The sequence below is a fragment of the Anolis carolinensis genome, chromosome 3 (assembly GCF_035594765.1).
Source record: "Anolis carolinensis isolate JA03-04 chromosome 3, rAnoCar3.1.pri, whole genome shotgun sequence".
Taxonomy (NCBI): Eukaryota; Metazoa; Chordata; class Lepidosauria; order Squamata; family Dactyloidae; genus Anolis; species Anolis carolinensis.
The window spans coordinates 97,201,666-97,218,556 of record NC_085843.1 but is presented as its reverse complement, the minus strand read 5'-3'; the positions used below and the strand labels follow the sequence as shown (position 1 = coordinate 97,218,556).

General features: G+C 38.3%; 1 protein-coding gene across 11 annotated transcripts in view; it reads right to left on the bottom strand.

Annotated features, from left to right (window-relative positions):
* Window positions 1–3,973: 3,973 nt before the first annotated feature.
* map7d2 (MAP7 domain containing 2) overlaps window positions 3,974–16,891 on the bottom strand; it is an 87,994-nt gene continuing 75,076 nt past the window's right edge. For all 11 annotated transcript variants that reach the window (XM_016992397.2, XM_016992398.2, XM_016992399.2 and 8 more), the window contains 6 exons: window positions 15,232–15,336; window positions 14,496–14,549; window positions 12,173–12,251; window positions 10,605–10,791; window positions 6,439–6,714; window positions 3,974–5,493 (listed from right to left, as the gene is read on the bottom strand). In XM_016992397.2, the coding sequence (XP_016847886.2) occupies window positions 6,465–6,714; window positions 10,605–10,791; window positions 12,173–12,251; window positions 14,496–14,549; window positions 15,232–15,336 (675 nt within the window). In that variant the 3' untranslated portion in view covers window positions 3,974–5,493; window positions 6,439–6,464. The remainder of the gene's footprint in view (window positions 5,494–6,438; window positions 6,715–10,604; window positions 10,792–12,172; window positions 12,252–14,495; window positions 14,550–15,231; window positions 15,337–16,891) is intronic.

The window sequence follows — 16,891 nt, the reverse complement described above, 5'->3', positions numbered from 1 at the left end:
AGTGGTGTTGAACTGCATTGACTCTACAGTGTAGATGCACCCCAGCTGAGTCTGGGTAAGAGCAAAGACAAAATCACTGTGATCTTCCTTAGATATGCAAAAAGAATAAACCCAACACCTACAACGGTAGTGGACAGTGCAGTGAGCACCCCGTAACCCACCTTGCTGGACACAGGTGGCCTTGATAAACTGGATGCTTGCTGGACCCTGCCCTGCCTATTACCATCAGCACTCACCTTGTACGTGATGGGTTGGGATGAAGGGTTCCTACTGATTAATACAGGACAGAGGGAGGCCACAGCGTGGACATAAACCATGATGTGAAATCGCCTGATTGAGTGGCACTCCAAAAGGGTGGCACAGAACTGTGAAACTATAAACTATAACATACTATTACTGCTCAGGGTTCCTCCATTTTGGTGGCACCACTGGAGCTCCAGTTATCTGTATTTTCTACCTCTTCTAAGTTTCTCATAATAAAACTGTCTTTTTGAGAACAAGAAACACCTGGTAATTTTGCTAGCCGTGTCTCTAAGGCTGCATCTTTTAGAGATTGGGGTGACAGTGATAACCGATCTCCTCTAGATTCCAACTTCTTTCTTAACTTTGTGCTTGTCAGATATAGGTCTAGTCCAGGCATAGGCAAACTTCACCCCTCCCATGCCTGGAGTCTCTCTCTTTCTCTAAATAAAAGTCTCACGTTCAAGCAAAAAGAGGAATACACACAATTGTCACGACTGAATGCCATTTTATAAAGGCACTACATTTCACAATTTGTGTGTTATTATTTTAATTGACACACATTTCTACTGTGACATTTGCCCACTTGTACCACTCTTTATTCTCAAATGAAAACATTTCATCATGCAGTAGTTATTTACATTGTCTCCCCATGGAAAGTGACCTTGGTACCATCTCTCCTCTGCTTCCTCCACCCTCATTCTCAAACTGCTTATCAGCCCAGGTGCTTATCAGACTTTCTTGGCTGTTATCACAATCCAACAGCACTCTAACTCCCATCTTACATTTCAAGATTTTTCCACCTGAATAGAGAAAAATTTCTGAATTCTTTCTAATATTTATTGCACTTTTTATCTGTCAAAACATGTTTAACTACACTCTGAATTTGCTTGTTATCCCTATTTTAATTTGTGAAATGTTGGAGTAAACGTATTCAAAATATGGCTTTAATTACTCCTTTATTACCATGAAAGGATAAGCTTTCAAAGACTGTCCTGCTATGCCATAGCATTTACAGCAAATTTCCCATGTCACCGTGCAATAACTTACTTCGTAATGGTTGATTTATATAGTTAACAGCCCTGGTTAATTGTAATGACCACCACTAATTACCCTTAATGATCTTTTAACATTTACTTCTGTTACAGATATAAGCCTAAACTAAATCTCAGTTAAAAATCAAGGGAATTTTCCCCTTCTTATTCAAAGGAGTATATTTGAATCTCAAATATTAAGGAGATAACTTCTTTTATATAATTATGTAATTTATAGAAGAGTTATCCATTTAAATGAAGTCTGAGAGAAATAACCAAATCTTGATGGATTATATGTTAATCTGTTTAATTTGAATAAAACAATACTTCTGAAGTAAAAGTTTTTTGCTGACATTTAGGTGAGAAATCATCTCTATGTGAGAAATGAGAAGTATCTGTCTCTGAAGGAAGTGTCTAAAACCCATTTGTTAAACAACTCATGGACTGAAACATTTTGTTTTATGTTACCAAATGTATTGCAGGAATTTCCCATACACAGAGAGAGGGGGGGAGAGGGAGGAGGGAGAGAGAGTAGAGTCTCACTTATCCAGCTTTCGCTCATCCAACGTTCTGTATTATCCAATGCAGTCTGCCTTCCGCCCAGATCCACAGCTGTTTTTCTAGGCAGGCAAGGATCACAGATTTTTAAAAATCTTCATAGGACTGAACTTTTTACGGATTTAACTTCCGACAATGTTGTTACTGTAAGTTCATTTTATGCAATTCTGTCTTTATTTGTAGTCAATTTTTTAGTATTCAATGTTTTGTAATCAATGTTTTCAATACATTGTGATGTTTTGGTGCTAAATTTGTAAATACAGTAATTACTACCTAACGTTAATGTGTATTGAAGTTCTTTTTCTGTTGATTTGTTGTAAAACATGATTTACAACAAAACATAATTTGGCATTTAATAGATTTCCTTAATCCCTCATTATCCAACATTTTTGCTTATCCAACGTTTTGCCAGCCCATTTATGTTGGATAAGCAACTCTTTACTGTGTGAGAGATATATATATAGAGAGAGAGAGGGGGGGGGGGGGGAGAGAGAATTTTGCAAGCCTCCCCATGAGTATGGTTCTTTACTTCAGTGTCTCTCTTAAATTAAAAAAAATCCCTTAATGCAAGAATGTTGCTGCTTTAGAAGCCTATTTTCATCCTTGTCAAAGTATCAAACTGATATTTTGATTCTAATTATTCAGGCTATTGTAGAACTCATTGTAACTTCAGTCTACTAAGTACACTGGATGAAACCTGTAGACCTGCATCTTGTAGATGTACAACTACCACAAGTAAAGATTTCTGGCAATTTTAAACTCAAAACATGGAAAGAAGCAGCATTATTGGCAATCTTAACCAGTGTCCATACCCATATTTATATTTCAGTTCACTTACATTGTACAGTAGAGTCTCACTTATCCAACATAAACGGGCCGGCAGAATGTTGGATAAGCGAATATGTTGGATAATAAGGAGGCATTAAGGAAAAGCCTATTAAACGTCAAATTAGGTTATGATTTTACAACTTAAGCACCAAAACATCATGTTATACAACAAATTTGACAGAAAAAGTAGTTCAATACGCAGTAATGCTATGTAGTAATTACTGTATTTACGAATTTAGCACCAAAATATCATGATATATTGACAACATTGACTACAAAAATGTGTTGGATAATCCAGAACGTTGGATAAGCGAGTGTTGGATAAGTGAGACTCTACTGTACTTCATTTTTTCACTACTTCACTTCTTGATTTCCCACAGTTCCACAGAACATCGGTGAATCTACATTGTAGAATGAATGCAGTTTGACATCACTTCAACTGCGATGGTTCAATGCTATGGAATCATGGGAGTTGTCGTTTACAAGGTCTTTTGCCTTCTCTGCAAAATACCGCTGGTACCTCACCAAACTACAAATGCCAAGATTCCATAATATGGATCTATAACAGTTGAAGTGGTATAAAACTACATTAATTCTACAGTGTAGATGCATACTAGGAAAGCACTGCATTTCTGCCTCCTATATATACAATAATTATTTCACTGAAAAATGAGTTACAAAGGAAATGAAACACACTGTGAAGACGATACAATTGAGATGAGAAAGGAAGGCTAGACAATATTATTCTGACATTTACAATAGACTAATACAACATACTACATTTTAGGATCAGCTAAAATGTATTGGTACCAGTGAAGTCCTCATATTTTAGTTTGTTTTCATACAAAGTAACTGGAGTCCCCAGATGGCGTAGTGGACTAAGTGACTTGAAGGTTGGGTTGCTGACCCGAAAGCTGCCAGGTTCGAATCCCACCCGGGGAGAGTGTGGATGAGCTCCCTCTATCAGCTCCAGCTCCATGCGGGGACATGAGAGAAGCCTCCCACAAGGATGGTAAAAACATCAAAACATCCGGGCGTCCCCTGGGCAACGTCCTTGCAGACGGCCAATTCTCTCACTCCAGAAGCGACTCAAGTTGCTCCTGACATGAAAAAAAAATACAAAGTAACTATCCAATTATTCAGTATGAAACCAGTAGTTTAAATAAAATATTTCATATTAAACCTGTTTAACAATTATAACAACGAATGAAAACAGCCAGTGTTGTGTTTGCCATTATATGCTGTAATAAAATAAACTACTGAACTCTAACAAACACAGTCACCACCACTACCAAAAATATAACTACAAGTGATCAATTTGGTATTCTTTTATTGTTTAGGAGGGAAATTGCAGAATAAACTTGAAAGACACTATACCATGCTACAACATACTGCACAGTCACCAAAGGACTCATTTTTGCTGAAATACATCAACATAAATATTGTAAGCATTTGTGTATATATATCACCACATTGTTTCATTAACAATTTTAATTCTTCAACAGGGGGCCATTTTGAGAGTCACATGAACAGAGAGCTACATGACATTTTAACACACCCCTAAATAAAAAAGTTTCCAGTTTCATTAGCGTCAACGGAGTTGTGTTTGCTGTAAAGAACAGGGCAGAATTGTCCTGTAGGCAGCGCAGAATATGGCACAAAGGAGCTCTTTGTGCACGATCCAGGTCCAATTAAACACTTTTAAGGGCTGTTGGATTTGATGCAGGACATCCTAAAAGTTCAACTTGCCCACTGAGATCAGCAGAACTTCAAATGCTTAATTGGGCTGAACATGCCCTTGGTACAAGTTATAAAATACCTATGTATTTTCAGTAAAGGATTTCTTCACTAACGTGTTTGTTGAGTGAGAAATTATAGGCTACTGAGCATATGAATACAACTTTCGCCTCGTGTTGTTATGCCTTGCGATACCTTGCTGCTCACATTGATATATTGTTTGCTATTGATTATACAATGCAGTGTTGTAGGATATTTGCAAATCCCATGAATGAAAACCACCAGATATTGATAAGAGTTGTTATATCTTGAACATTAACACATCAGTGTAGACCTCATAATACATTTGCCTATACAATAATATAATACATGTGGTTAAAGGTATTGGTCTTTTTTCATGAATAGTTAAAATTAAATATGCTTTCAAGACTTGTATAATAAGAGCTTACTAATTCTTTTTAGCATTCTATTAGTGGTAGCCACAGTTCTGTGCCAAGTAAGTTATTGACAGCAATGTAATGCAAATAAAATGTTTTGTGCCATAGTTTAATGAGGGATAATCCACTGTCTACAAGAAACCCTCTTTCATGGATTCCAGCAATTGCATATTATTCAAGCTTTCTCAGTTAATAGATGCACATCAAAATGCCTATGATAAATGGCATTTAAAAACAATATTTTCCTAAGGTAAAACAAACAAACCAGAATAGACTTGCACATGGCAAACACAGGAACCACTATTTCATTCCAATGTCCTTTTACAAAAAATCCTGATGATTCAATGAAAACGTTTTTAAAAATGGTCTTAAAACAAATGGATGGACTCACTTGGAGCCCATTAGGATACATATTTTCTTAGCAGCTCGAATTCTAAACAAACAAACAAAATATCCCACAATGTTCCCTGAAATCACATTAAACTGAAGATTCCGTTGTTTACCAGAACGACTACTTGCTCAACAGTACATGTGGGAAGACGGTAAATTCAATGCAGACTAACATGATTTCCAGTGTGGACTGCAGCAGCTTCTTTAAATGACAAGCTCTTGTTTTACTGAGAGCAGCAGTGGTCGTGTTCTATATTCTTCTATGTCCTCTGTTAATCAGAAAAAAATATACAAAGTGAGCTTGCAGAAATTAAATGGTCCATTTCATGTTTCTCTTCTATATTACATCACCATTCTCTTATTCTCAATTGCTGAAGGAACGAAAACTTAAAAGGAAAAACTGAGCACGCATTAATTCAAGAAGAGAAATTAACTTTTTATAGGCACCAGTTTGTTCCTATTAGCTAGACTTTTAAAACTTTTAAAAGCTCTAAAAGAAAGCTAATAGATATCAAACAAAAACTTCCCTCTGTTAGAGAACTGTAAAGACAAGCTGAAGGACTTCATAGAGAAGGAAGATATAAAAGGAATCGAGAAATGAGCTTAGGTTTCAATGTCAACTGAATCTTAATGTATTTCAAGTTTTGTTTGATTGTTAGAATCTTATGATTTTTAAGAGGCAGAGAGGGAATTATTACTACTAGATAACGACCTTACATTTGCACAATAATTTCACCTCTTTATGCCACATAATTTGCACATAAGAAAGCTATGAAGCCACATGTAAGCTAATTTAGTAAAACAGGTAACCTGATTCAAGGAAATTTCGCCTTATCAAGAAAAACTATCAATTAAAAACCTATATTCCCAGGGAAACAGAGTGGTATTTTACATAACCCAAATGTCCAGATGAATTCACAATAAGACAATTGTGTGCAGGAAATGCCAAAAGTGAGAGAAATAACTAGACAGTGCAGTCATGCTAGCATCCTGTATTCCCTGATGCAGGAACAGTATGTACTTCTGAAGATGTTTGTGGTGCTATAGAAATCATACTTCCCCTTGTATTTTGCCTATCAGGATGCTTTAGAAGTTCTTCTAAAGATGGGCCTATTCCCCTCCCCCTCAATTTTTGTTGCATGATTTTCAACAGAAAGTAAAAACATTCCTTGAACAGCTACTAAAGTAGTTACGTAACAATTATACTACTGTACCTTGTTGCTGAATAGCAGTGTGTTTGTCAACAAAAGCTGTTGAGAGTTGTCTCCTGTCCCGGACTATTGAATCCATCAATCAAATTTTTATTACAATCATCTATGCTAATACTTTCACTTGATAATTTTGGGTAAGAGGCCTGGCCAGTAAAATCTAGTAGTTCTTCAAGAGCCTTCCCATTATTTGATCCATTTTGGTCCAAAGAAACACCAGGCATCATCTCATTCAGTGGTGAAAACTCAGGGATAGATATGAGCTCTTCTTTAGAAGCAGGGCTATAGAAAGAGGGCGGAAGCAGGAGAGAAAAAAAGGTGTCACCGTACATTTTAGCAGCAGAGAGGCGGAATAACATTCATGACATCGGACTCATCCAGACATACTAAATGTGCAAGTTTTTATTACTGTAATTGCCATTTTATTCTGGAGATCCAAATGATGTTTCCCTTATCCCAATGTATTTTTTGTCAATTACCACAACATTCCTTTAGCTGAATGTAGCAGTTTTAACTGCCTTAGTACATTTGAATTTCAAATTCACATGAACCCTACTGTTATGGCTCATTTAGCTTTGTTTTGGGGTAGCCTTTCTGCATACAATGATGTGGGATATGGATTCTCATTCCCCAATAGGATACGGCACAGCTGTTTCAAATGGAATGACAGGAGGCATGGAGGAGAATCACAATTAATAAGTCAATGTGTATTATACTACCTGAACTTGATTTCAAAGTAATCTCAAGCAATGATTTTTCAGTCTCTTTGACCTTGCTTCATTTTCCTCTCTTGACTAGTATATTTCCCTTCTTGTCAATTTTTCTTTCTTTGCAGACAGGTTTTCTAACATTATAAAAATGATCCCCAGAACAAGATTGTATGGAGGCACTGCTGTGTCAGTTCCCCAAGTTTTTCCTATTTTGTATTTCCTTTTTATAGCTTTTACGTGCTCTCCTTTTCTTTCTTTAGAGCCTCTTTACAATCTTTGCAGGTATAATTTTTCGTCCCACTTCTTACAGGTGGACGGATAGAAATTAAGACTACAATAAGACTGTATATGTGGGAATTCATCTGAGGAGATGTGGATTGGACATAGCTTGATCAAATGTCACAGTCCACAACATAAAGAGTATTAAACCTGATACCTAACACTCAACACAAACCAATATGCTGTGTAGCATATGCAGCTGTAAGACTAAAAAGTGTCCCATTCCACAGAAGGTATAATTTCAATAAAGCTAACTGGACAAAGTTTACAGAGACCTTGGAAGCTGTTATTTCTGATATAGAACCTTCTATAGAAAGTTATGACCTGTTTGTAGAAGCTGTGAAAAGATCCTCAAGGCTCTCAATCCCTAGAGGCTGTTGCACAAGTTACCTACCAGGCCTAAATGAAGAATCGCTAAATCAGCTACAGGAATATCTCAGACTATTTCAAGAGAATCCATACTGTGATGAGACTACAGCAGCAGGCCAAAAGTTATCTACAGCCTTAGCTAATGCTAAGAAAGACAGCTGGATAGAGCTACTTGAGAATCTTGATATGTCCATGAGTAGCCAAAGAGCCTGGCAATTGCTGAGACGCCTGGATAGTGACCCTCTGGTCAACCATGGACATGCAAATGTAACACCGGACCAGATAGCTCACCAGCTAATTCAGAATGGGAAAACCAACCGCAGTAGAGTAAAGCTGAAAATCAACAGGGTGCCAGAACTTGAAACCCACCAGTTGTCTCCTCCTCTAAAACTGAAAGAACTCAGAGAAGCCATCAAGCGATGTAAAACAGGTAAAGCACCTGGCCTGGATGACTTAATGATGGAGCAAATCAAACACTTGGGGACCAAAGCTGAAAACTAGCTTTTGAAATTCTACAATTAATGCTTGACACACAAACAGATTCCCAGAGTATGGAGGAAAACTAAGATCATTGCCATTATAACCTGGTAAAGATGCCTCCAATGCCAGGAGCTACCGACCAATCTCTCTCTTATGTCATCTATATAAAGTATATGAGAGGATGCTATTAAATCGATTAGGATCTGTTATCGAACCCAAGCTTATTGCACAACAAGCAGGTTTCAGACCAGGGAAAAACTGTACAGGTCAAATTCTTCATCTGACTGAGCATAACGAGGAAGGCTATGAGAAAGGCTGCATTACGGGAACAGTTTTTGTGGACCTTACGGCAGCCTATGACATGATGCAACATAGAAAAATGCTGCATAAAGTCTACCATATCACCCGGGACTTTGACTTTACAAAAACTGTCCAGACCCTCCTGGAAAACCGCAGCTTCTATGTGGAGTTTCAGGGACAGAAAAGTAGATGGAGGCAAAAGAATGGTTTCCCCCAGGGCAGCATTCTTGCACCGACCTTATTTAACATCTTCATGAACGATCAGCTACAATCACCACTCACAAAGAGTTTTATATATGCTGATGACCTCGGCCTAACAACACAAGCAAAAGATTTTGAAACAGTTGAAAACCAACTTACTAATGCCTTGAAAGATCTCTCCAGCTACTACAGAGAGAACCACCTGAAGCCTAACCCTTCTAAGACACAAGTGTGTGCTTTCCACCTATGTAACCGTGAAGCCAACAGGAAACTGAAAGTTACTTGGGAAAGCCAAGAGCTCGAACACTGTTTCCATCCTAAATATCTTGGTGTCACCTTAGATCGAACACTAACATATAGGAAACATTGCATGAACACCAAGCACAAAGTAGCTGCACGCAACAACATCCTACGGAAACTTACTGGCAGTGCATGGGGTGCAGACCCACAAGTAATAAGAACACCAGCCCTGGCCTTGTCTTACTCAACTGCTGAGTGTGCCTGTCCTGTCTGGCACAAGTCTGCCCATGCGAAGCAGGTGGACATAGCACTGAACGAAACATGCAGAATAATCACAGGACGCCTTAAACCTACACCTGTTGACAAACTCTACAAGTTAGCTGGCACTGCCCCTCCTGATGTGGGGTGGGAAGTTGCTGCTAACTGTGAGAGATATAAGGTCGAACATTGTGAAAGCCACCCACTGCATGACTATCAGCCTCCTCCCACCAGACTCAAATCAAGGAAGGGTTTCATGAGAACCACCACTCCTCTTGATGTTCCTCCAGCAGCAGCAAGGGTGTCCCTCTAGGCAGCTAAACCTGACAATTCTAACTGGATGGCCTCCCATGAGGGTCTTCCTCCAGGGGCAAACCAAGAATGGGCAACTTGGAAGTCCCTGAACAGACTCAGAAGTGGAGTGGGCAGATCAAAAGACAACTTGGCAAGATGGCACTACCTGGAGGAATCTTCCACATTGTGTGACTGTGGAGCAGAACAAACAACTCTGCATATGTATGCTTGCCCACAATGTCCAGCCTCATGTACAGAGGAGTTGTTGTTTAAAGCTACGGACAATGCGGTCGCTGTTGCCCGCTTTTGGCCTAAAACTATTTAGCTGCTTGTGATTTCCTTTATCTCATCACAATTTATTTATTATGCAATCCTTTTGACATGAAATAAATAAATCATAAAGTGCCCACAGACGATCCAAAGCATGCTACCCTTCCATTTACATTTTTTGAGAAAAGTAAGGAGAATGTTTAAGATGGGTAAGTGACAAAAATATCATTAAATAGTACAGGCATACATCTACACAAGCTGACAGACAGTCTGGATAAGCCCAATGAAATTTCAGCTGACTTATTTTATAATGAGTGGATAGCAAGGAGCATATTTTAACTTTAAAAAAACTCTACATTTCTGTACACACTTGTACCTCAAAGTAAAACCTATTTGACACAGTTGGATCTGCCTCTGAGCAACCATGCATAGATGGATACTCTCCTTTAAAATGTTTTTACCATTTTTTACAATGTAATTAGAATACCAAATATTGTTCCAGAGGGGTTTGTGAGAAATAAAATACAAGAAAAGCACGGAGGATGGACACTGAGACTGGAAAAGAAGATTGATGTATCTTTAATGAAATGAGAAATGAAACTTTAAAATCCAGGTATAGGGTACAATAAGTTATTTGACGCTTGAACAGGAGTTTGTGCAAATACACTGAAAATAATACACAGAAACACAGTTCTAATGCAAGGTCAGACATGTAGAACCAGCTGTACAGTTCTCTGGATCCTGACCAGTTTTTGTAAAGACAGTGCATACCTCACATCCATAGACTGAACTTCATCTGTTGAGTCGTCCATGCTGTGAGACTTCCCATCCACTGCATCCAGGTGAATAAGGCTCATAAGTGGTTTAAGTCCATTAGAAAATACATCATGAGGGAATGGGTCAGGCACAGCACATCCTAGGCCTTTATCATCTTTACAGTTTGCCAGTCCATTCATTTCTATAAAAACAAATTCATTAGGAAACAAATTTAAAAAACACAAACACAATGAACTTAGTCTTTGAAGCCAGAAATCAAATACATCACTGTTGTTCCTAAATAGGACTGCACTCCAGAAAACACTATTAAAAGTTATGTCAGAATAGGACAGAGGTTATTAAAAACAGAAAGGCTTAAGAAAGGTAAGCAGACAGCAACTTACTGTGTATTAATTCTGTTGCTCTCCAGTTTGTGTATATATGTGTATATGTACATATATGTACAAGTTGGAGACAAGAAGAGGATTTGGGGTTATCACGTTCCCTTCATTACACATCTTCCTCATCATCATTAAAATCCACAGCCAAACTATGAGATAAAGATTTTTTTCAAAATAAACAAATGTAGCTGCCCCTGACTGATTTAGAATATTGCTCTATCTAGGTCAGTATAGTCTACACTTACTTGCATTCACGTCCAAAAATGCCAAGAAAGAGATCTTTCCCAGGGACATTGAAAATGAATAAATGTGTGGTCTGTCACTCAAATACAGGCAATACTCAAATTATGAACAAGACAGGTTCTGTAGGTTTGTTCTTAAGTTAAATTTGTTTGTAAGTCAGAACAGGTTCATTTTTTAAGTGTTACTCCAGCCAATATCTATATATCTATATATATATATAAAAGCTTTGGATAACATAGGGTAGGGTTAACATCACTGTGGTGTGTGTGTGTGTTTTTTTTTTTACTATCTGTGCCCCTGTTGAGAAGACTTCATCTCCCTTTCTGTCCCAATTGGATTTTGAAAAAAATTGCTTGTTATGGAAACCAGGAGTGGTGATAAAGCTTCAGTGGAGACACCTTTTCCCCATGATAATAACTCTTTCAGGAATAAATTGCTCTTTGTCTCAGCCCCGTTCTTAACTATGAGTAGCTTGTAAGTCGGATGTTTGTAATTTGGGGACTGCCTGTCTAGGACTCTGGAAAGTCAAACCCACTTCCACTCCAACAGTGCAAAGGGATATGGGAAAATAATTGGGCTGAAGATTTATTTAACAGGGTTTACCTTGTGCCTTTCTAAGTACATGATAATTCAAGGAAGCTTACAGTGTTTGAAAATAAAAAAAAACCCATAACCATAGTAAAAATAACAACAGAACAGATTAGACATGCTAAAGAGGATTTACTGGGTATATTGGACACATGCAGCTCCCAGGCAAGACGAATGTAGACTCTCAGCTCCCCAAACCCCTATTTTTAAAAATAACAATTTTCTCCTGCTTTGGGCAAATTTGGCCCCAAATTGTCCAAAACAACTTAAAACCAGCTGCAAAGACAACATTTACTATCCACACTTAACAAAAAAAATTAAACAAAACAGTAAATAGAAATCCATTTTTACCAGCTTGACTGATGACAAGTGGCTTTGGTTGTCTGTCCACATTCAGAGTTGTTGGCACCTCCAGTTTTGTGTCTTCCTTCTGCATGATGAACCATGAAAATTTCATTTAAGATATACATCTTTGTATAGCTAAACCTCACCAGTTATTTCTTTCTGAAATCCTGTTTACATAGCAATCAAGGACATGTTGTTTCTCACCTGCAGCAAATGCCTGTCATAAGCATGGGCTATGCTAACTTGGGATTATGGGAATTGCAGTCCCACAAAAAGCCCAAAGGGGAAGAGGTGGAAATCAGTTCCCTTTGCTGTTTAGAGCCAAAGTACACAATACACAAATTGGCTTTCTTTCTCTGCAGATTTCTCTTTCTAGAGGTGTATGCTGGAAAGAAAGCTTGCAGAGGGTGATATCAGGAGCAACTGCAGGAAGAGAAACAATTATGGTCCTTTGCTTTTCTGTTTACTGCTATTAATTGCATCCTTTCTGGCTCCTTTGTGCAAGAGGAGACTAATGAAATGGGACTGAATAGCTATACTTAACACGTACAGTAGGCCCTCAATATCCAAAGATTCTGTATGCATGGATTCCACCATGCAGGGCTTGAAAATATTCAAAACAGATATATAAAACCCTCCAAAGTAAACCTTGATTTTTGCCATTTTGTATAAGGGACATCATTTTGCTACACTATTGTATATAATGGAATTTGAGCATCCACAAATTTTGGTACACATGGGGTCCTGGAACCAAATCCCAGCAGATATCAAGGGCACATTTTAATTGCTGCTTGCAGATGTTTTGGGTTTGATTGTATTTTCTAATGATGAAAAAGATAAACACAAATTAAAGCAAAATGAAATGTTATCACTGTAAATAGCTACAAGATAGGAAGCCATTCATCTAAGGAAGTTTACTATGGTACATTCTGGGTACAGTAGAGTCCCGCTTATCCGAGTTTCGTTTATCCGACACTCTGTATTATCCGAAGCAAATGTCCTCCTCCGCTCGCTCGCTCTCTCACTCACCCACCCACCCCGCCGGGTCCTGGTGCTGACAGAACCCAGCCAGGTGAGTGAGCGAGGGACGGAGGGCGGGCGGGCAGGCGAGCGAAGGAATGTGGCAAAGGCTTTCCCTCGCTCGCTCTCTCACTTACTCATCCTGCCAGGTCCCGGTGCTGACGTCACCACTGCTGGGACCTGGCCTGGTAAGTGAGCGAGGGAGGGAGGGTGGGCGAGCGAGCACCCACCCTGTTATCCGTCAGTTTCGCTTACCCGTCATTCTGCCCACCAGTTTATGACGGATAAGCTCTACTGTATATCCAAACAACACAGCAATTTAAGACCAGTTTAACTGTCTGGATTCTTATCAATAGGTCTTGAGATTTTAGGTTTTCCAGACATGCCAAAATTTTGAGAGGAACCGAGACTTAAAATCCCAATTCGTCCTGGGATTTAGGCCAGACAGTGGGTCCAAATCCCACAATTTTGGTGGTGGTGGTGGGGCTACATCAGTCCGGGATGGCATTTAGCCAGCTCTCTTTTCCCTCTTAAACTTACCAGGGAGGCATGGCTCCATCCTTAGGCCTCTCGCACAAAACTCTTGATGCATCAAAATGGTACATCAGGAGCTTTGTCCAAGAGACCTGAGGTCAGAGCCAGACCTCTCTTGTAAGTTTAAGGGGGAAATGGGGGACTACGGGGAGGGGAGGGTGGCAGTGCCATCCTGGTTCTTCAGCCTCTTAGGGCAAGGATAGTAATGGGGATTGGCTTCAGGATCACAGAAGGTGATCCTGAGAGTCAATCCCCACAGGCCCAACATCTGAAAAAGATTCGGACCTTTTATTAAATCTGGAGTTAACCTGGAAATCCAATCTGGGTCAATCTGGAACCCATCACAGGTTTTGTGCTGGTCTGGAAGGGGCCTTGGAACTGTATGATGAACTTGGAATTATCTTCTAAAGTGCTTTAGTGCATTTTTCTGAAGCTTTAACTCCAATGATGTATTTCAAGAGACTGAGCTAGAGCTCTGCATCACAGAATTATGATTACCTCATCTAACTAAAAATCCCAAAATTTAATTGAAGTAATAGCAGTTAAATGGTATCAAACTTATCTAACTGTAAAGTGTAGGAAACACTCTATTTCTCTATATTAGTGCCTGCTTACATGATACGTATGCACCTGTACAACCTCTGATCAACATAAGATATGGCCCTCTGGAGTGAAACATTTCTTTACCCAATGCATAAAGATTGCTACAGTTAAAGAGATATTCTTTTATTACTGTTTGTGCAACATAACAGCCATAGACACCGCTTTTCCTTACCTTAATTTCTGGTGTTTCACTTTTTCTTGTTCTTTTCATTATTTCATCAATTCTCTAAAGCATAGGGTGAAAATATATCTGTTTACTGTCCTCTTCTTTACAAGTATAATTGAAATTTCAACAATATATAGCATAGAAGCATTTTTTTGGCCTTCTATTGAAACTAATTAGTTCTTCAGAATTGCAGTTAAGATTTAAAAAAATATTTGGACTGGGATACAAGTTAAGGTGATATGGCCACTACACAAGTTACCACATTCATATTGCTGGATCACCACTTTCCACACCTTTCTATGTGGTTCCCATTTTGGATGCAGTTAAGCAAACTTCAAAATGTCGTAACTGGTGAGTGGTACCCAGAATGTAAAAGAATTACACATGTAGTACTGTAATTGGATTTAACCAGGTTGTAATTGTTAGTATTAATTCTCTCTAACTTCAGTTTTGTTCCAACTGTCCCAGATCATTGCCTTTCCACTAACCACATTACTATACGGTAGGTTCACAACTTGTAGACATAGCCCCAGTATACAGTTGATCCTACAACTAGCTATTTTAGCATATTGTGTGCAAATATGAACCTAATAATGACGGTGAAAAGGGTTTGCAAATAAATACTATATTTCCCACTAAAAGTTCAATCAGATCATCCAACTCTTTTCTTATTCAGGTAGTTCATTTAGAAATGGGGTTTTCTACATTCTTGGGAACAAAAATGACAAAAGCTTCATGCTACCTTCTTTCGCTCCAGTCTTTCTTGCTCTATCTGCTGCATAATTTGTTCCCTTTCTAGGCGCATGTGTTCAGCTGCCTCCCGGGCCTTTGCTTCTGCTGCTTCTTTCTAATAAAATGAACACATGAACCAACATAGACCTTAGTTATTCAAATACAAAGAAGTTATCAGCCCCCCATAAGATTTGAACATACTGCCTATCCTTGAAATGTACCGTATATACTTGAAGATAAGCCGAGTTTTTCAGCCCTTTTTATCAGCTTAAAAAGCCTCCCCCAGCTTATAATCAGGTCAAGGTCAAGCCAGCAGTGGAGCCTCGAGGCCATTGCTTGCAATAGATGATATGTTTATCTCTCATCTTACCCTCCCTTATCAGTGTGTTTACTTTTCCAAAGCCTCCCTGCTCTTAACCAAGAGAATGTTTTGAAAAGGAAAATAAGCCCTTGCAAGTCAGGAAAAATTATATATACCCATTAATCTTATAAAAGCATTTTCCCCTGAAATATTTGTTAATCTCTGCTACAGATATGTAGGCACTTCCCCTTGCAAGCCTTTGCAATCCCTATGTACCTAAATATTTGTATCTCTCTATATATTAATTTTATATATGAATTTCCCCTCATATGTTTGCAAATCTTTGCAAATCCTATATACATATAGTAATCTAGAGATTTCCATATACCTGTATATCTGTATCTATTTTTATATATAAATTTTTGCCTCACATGTTTGCAAGTCTTTGCAAATCATATGCAGATATAATTATCTATATATAGAGAGATGTCTAGATAGATATATATGAATATAGATATATAGGGCTTGGAAATACTACAGGGGAAATGCACACACACACACATATAGAGATTTCTAGATAGATGCAGGAGGGAAATGCACATATATAGAGAGGGTTTGCAAACGTTTTCGGGGGGAAATGCATATGCGAAATTCATATATATGATAGATCTAGATCTAGCTCTGCATTGTTTATATAAGCATTGAATGTTGCCTGTTACTATGTTGGAAGTCGGCCTGAGTCCCCATGGGGAAATAGGGTGGGATACAAACGAAGTTTTATTATTGTTGTTGTTGTTAAGTTATTGTTAATACCATATTGTTTTTGTTGACCCTACTTTTCCACTAACAGAGCTAGTTTACTGTTTTTTCTTTGAAATACAGTAAATATTCAAAAATGTTAACTTGCTGGTGCAAGTTAAATGTAATTTTATTGGTATCTATTTTTATTTTGAAATTTACCAGTAGTTTCTGCATTTCCCACCCTCAGCTTATACTCGAGTCAATACGTTTTCCCAGTTTTTTAGGGTAAAATTAGGTGCCTCGGCTTATATTAGGGTCGGCTTATACTCAAGTATATACGGTAGTTCTGAAGCTTGATTTCTGTTAGCAGTTCATCTTAAATGTATTTTATTTATATTTGCATGACTACAACGCAAAGTTCATAACGATCATGTGGGTCTGGCAAAAAGCACAGGGATGTATATATACCAGTGCCTCCAATTCTAGAAAGGGATAATAATAAACAAGCACAGGAATCTGCCATACATAAAGTACATCATTTCCTTTGCTACACTACAGTGACAGATCAATACTGTAAGGAGATTAGAACAAATCTCTGAGCAACACGAAGTTTCATCCATGCCACTGT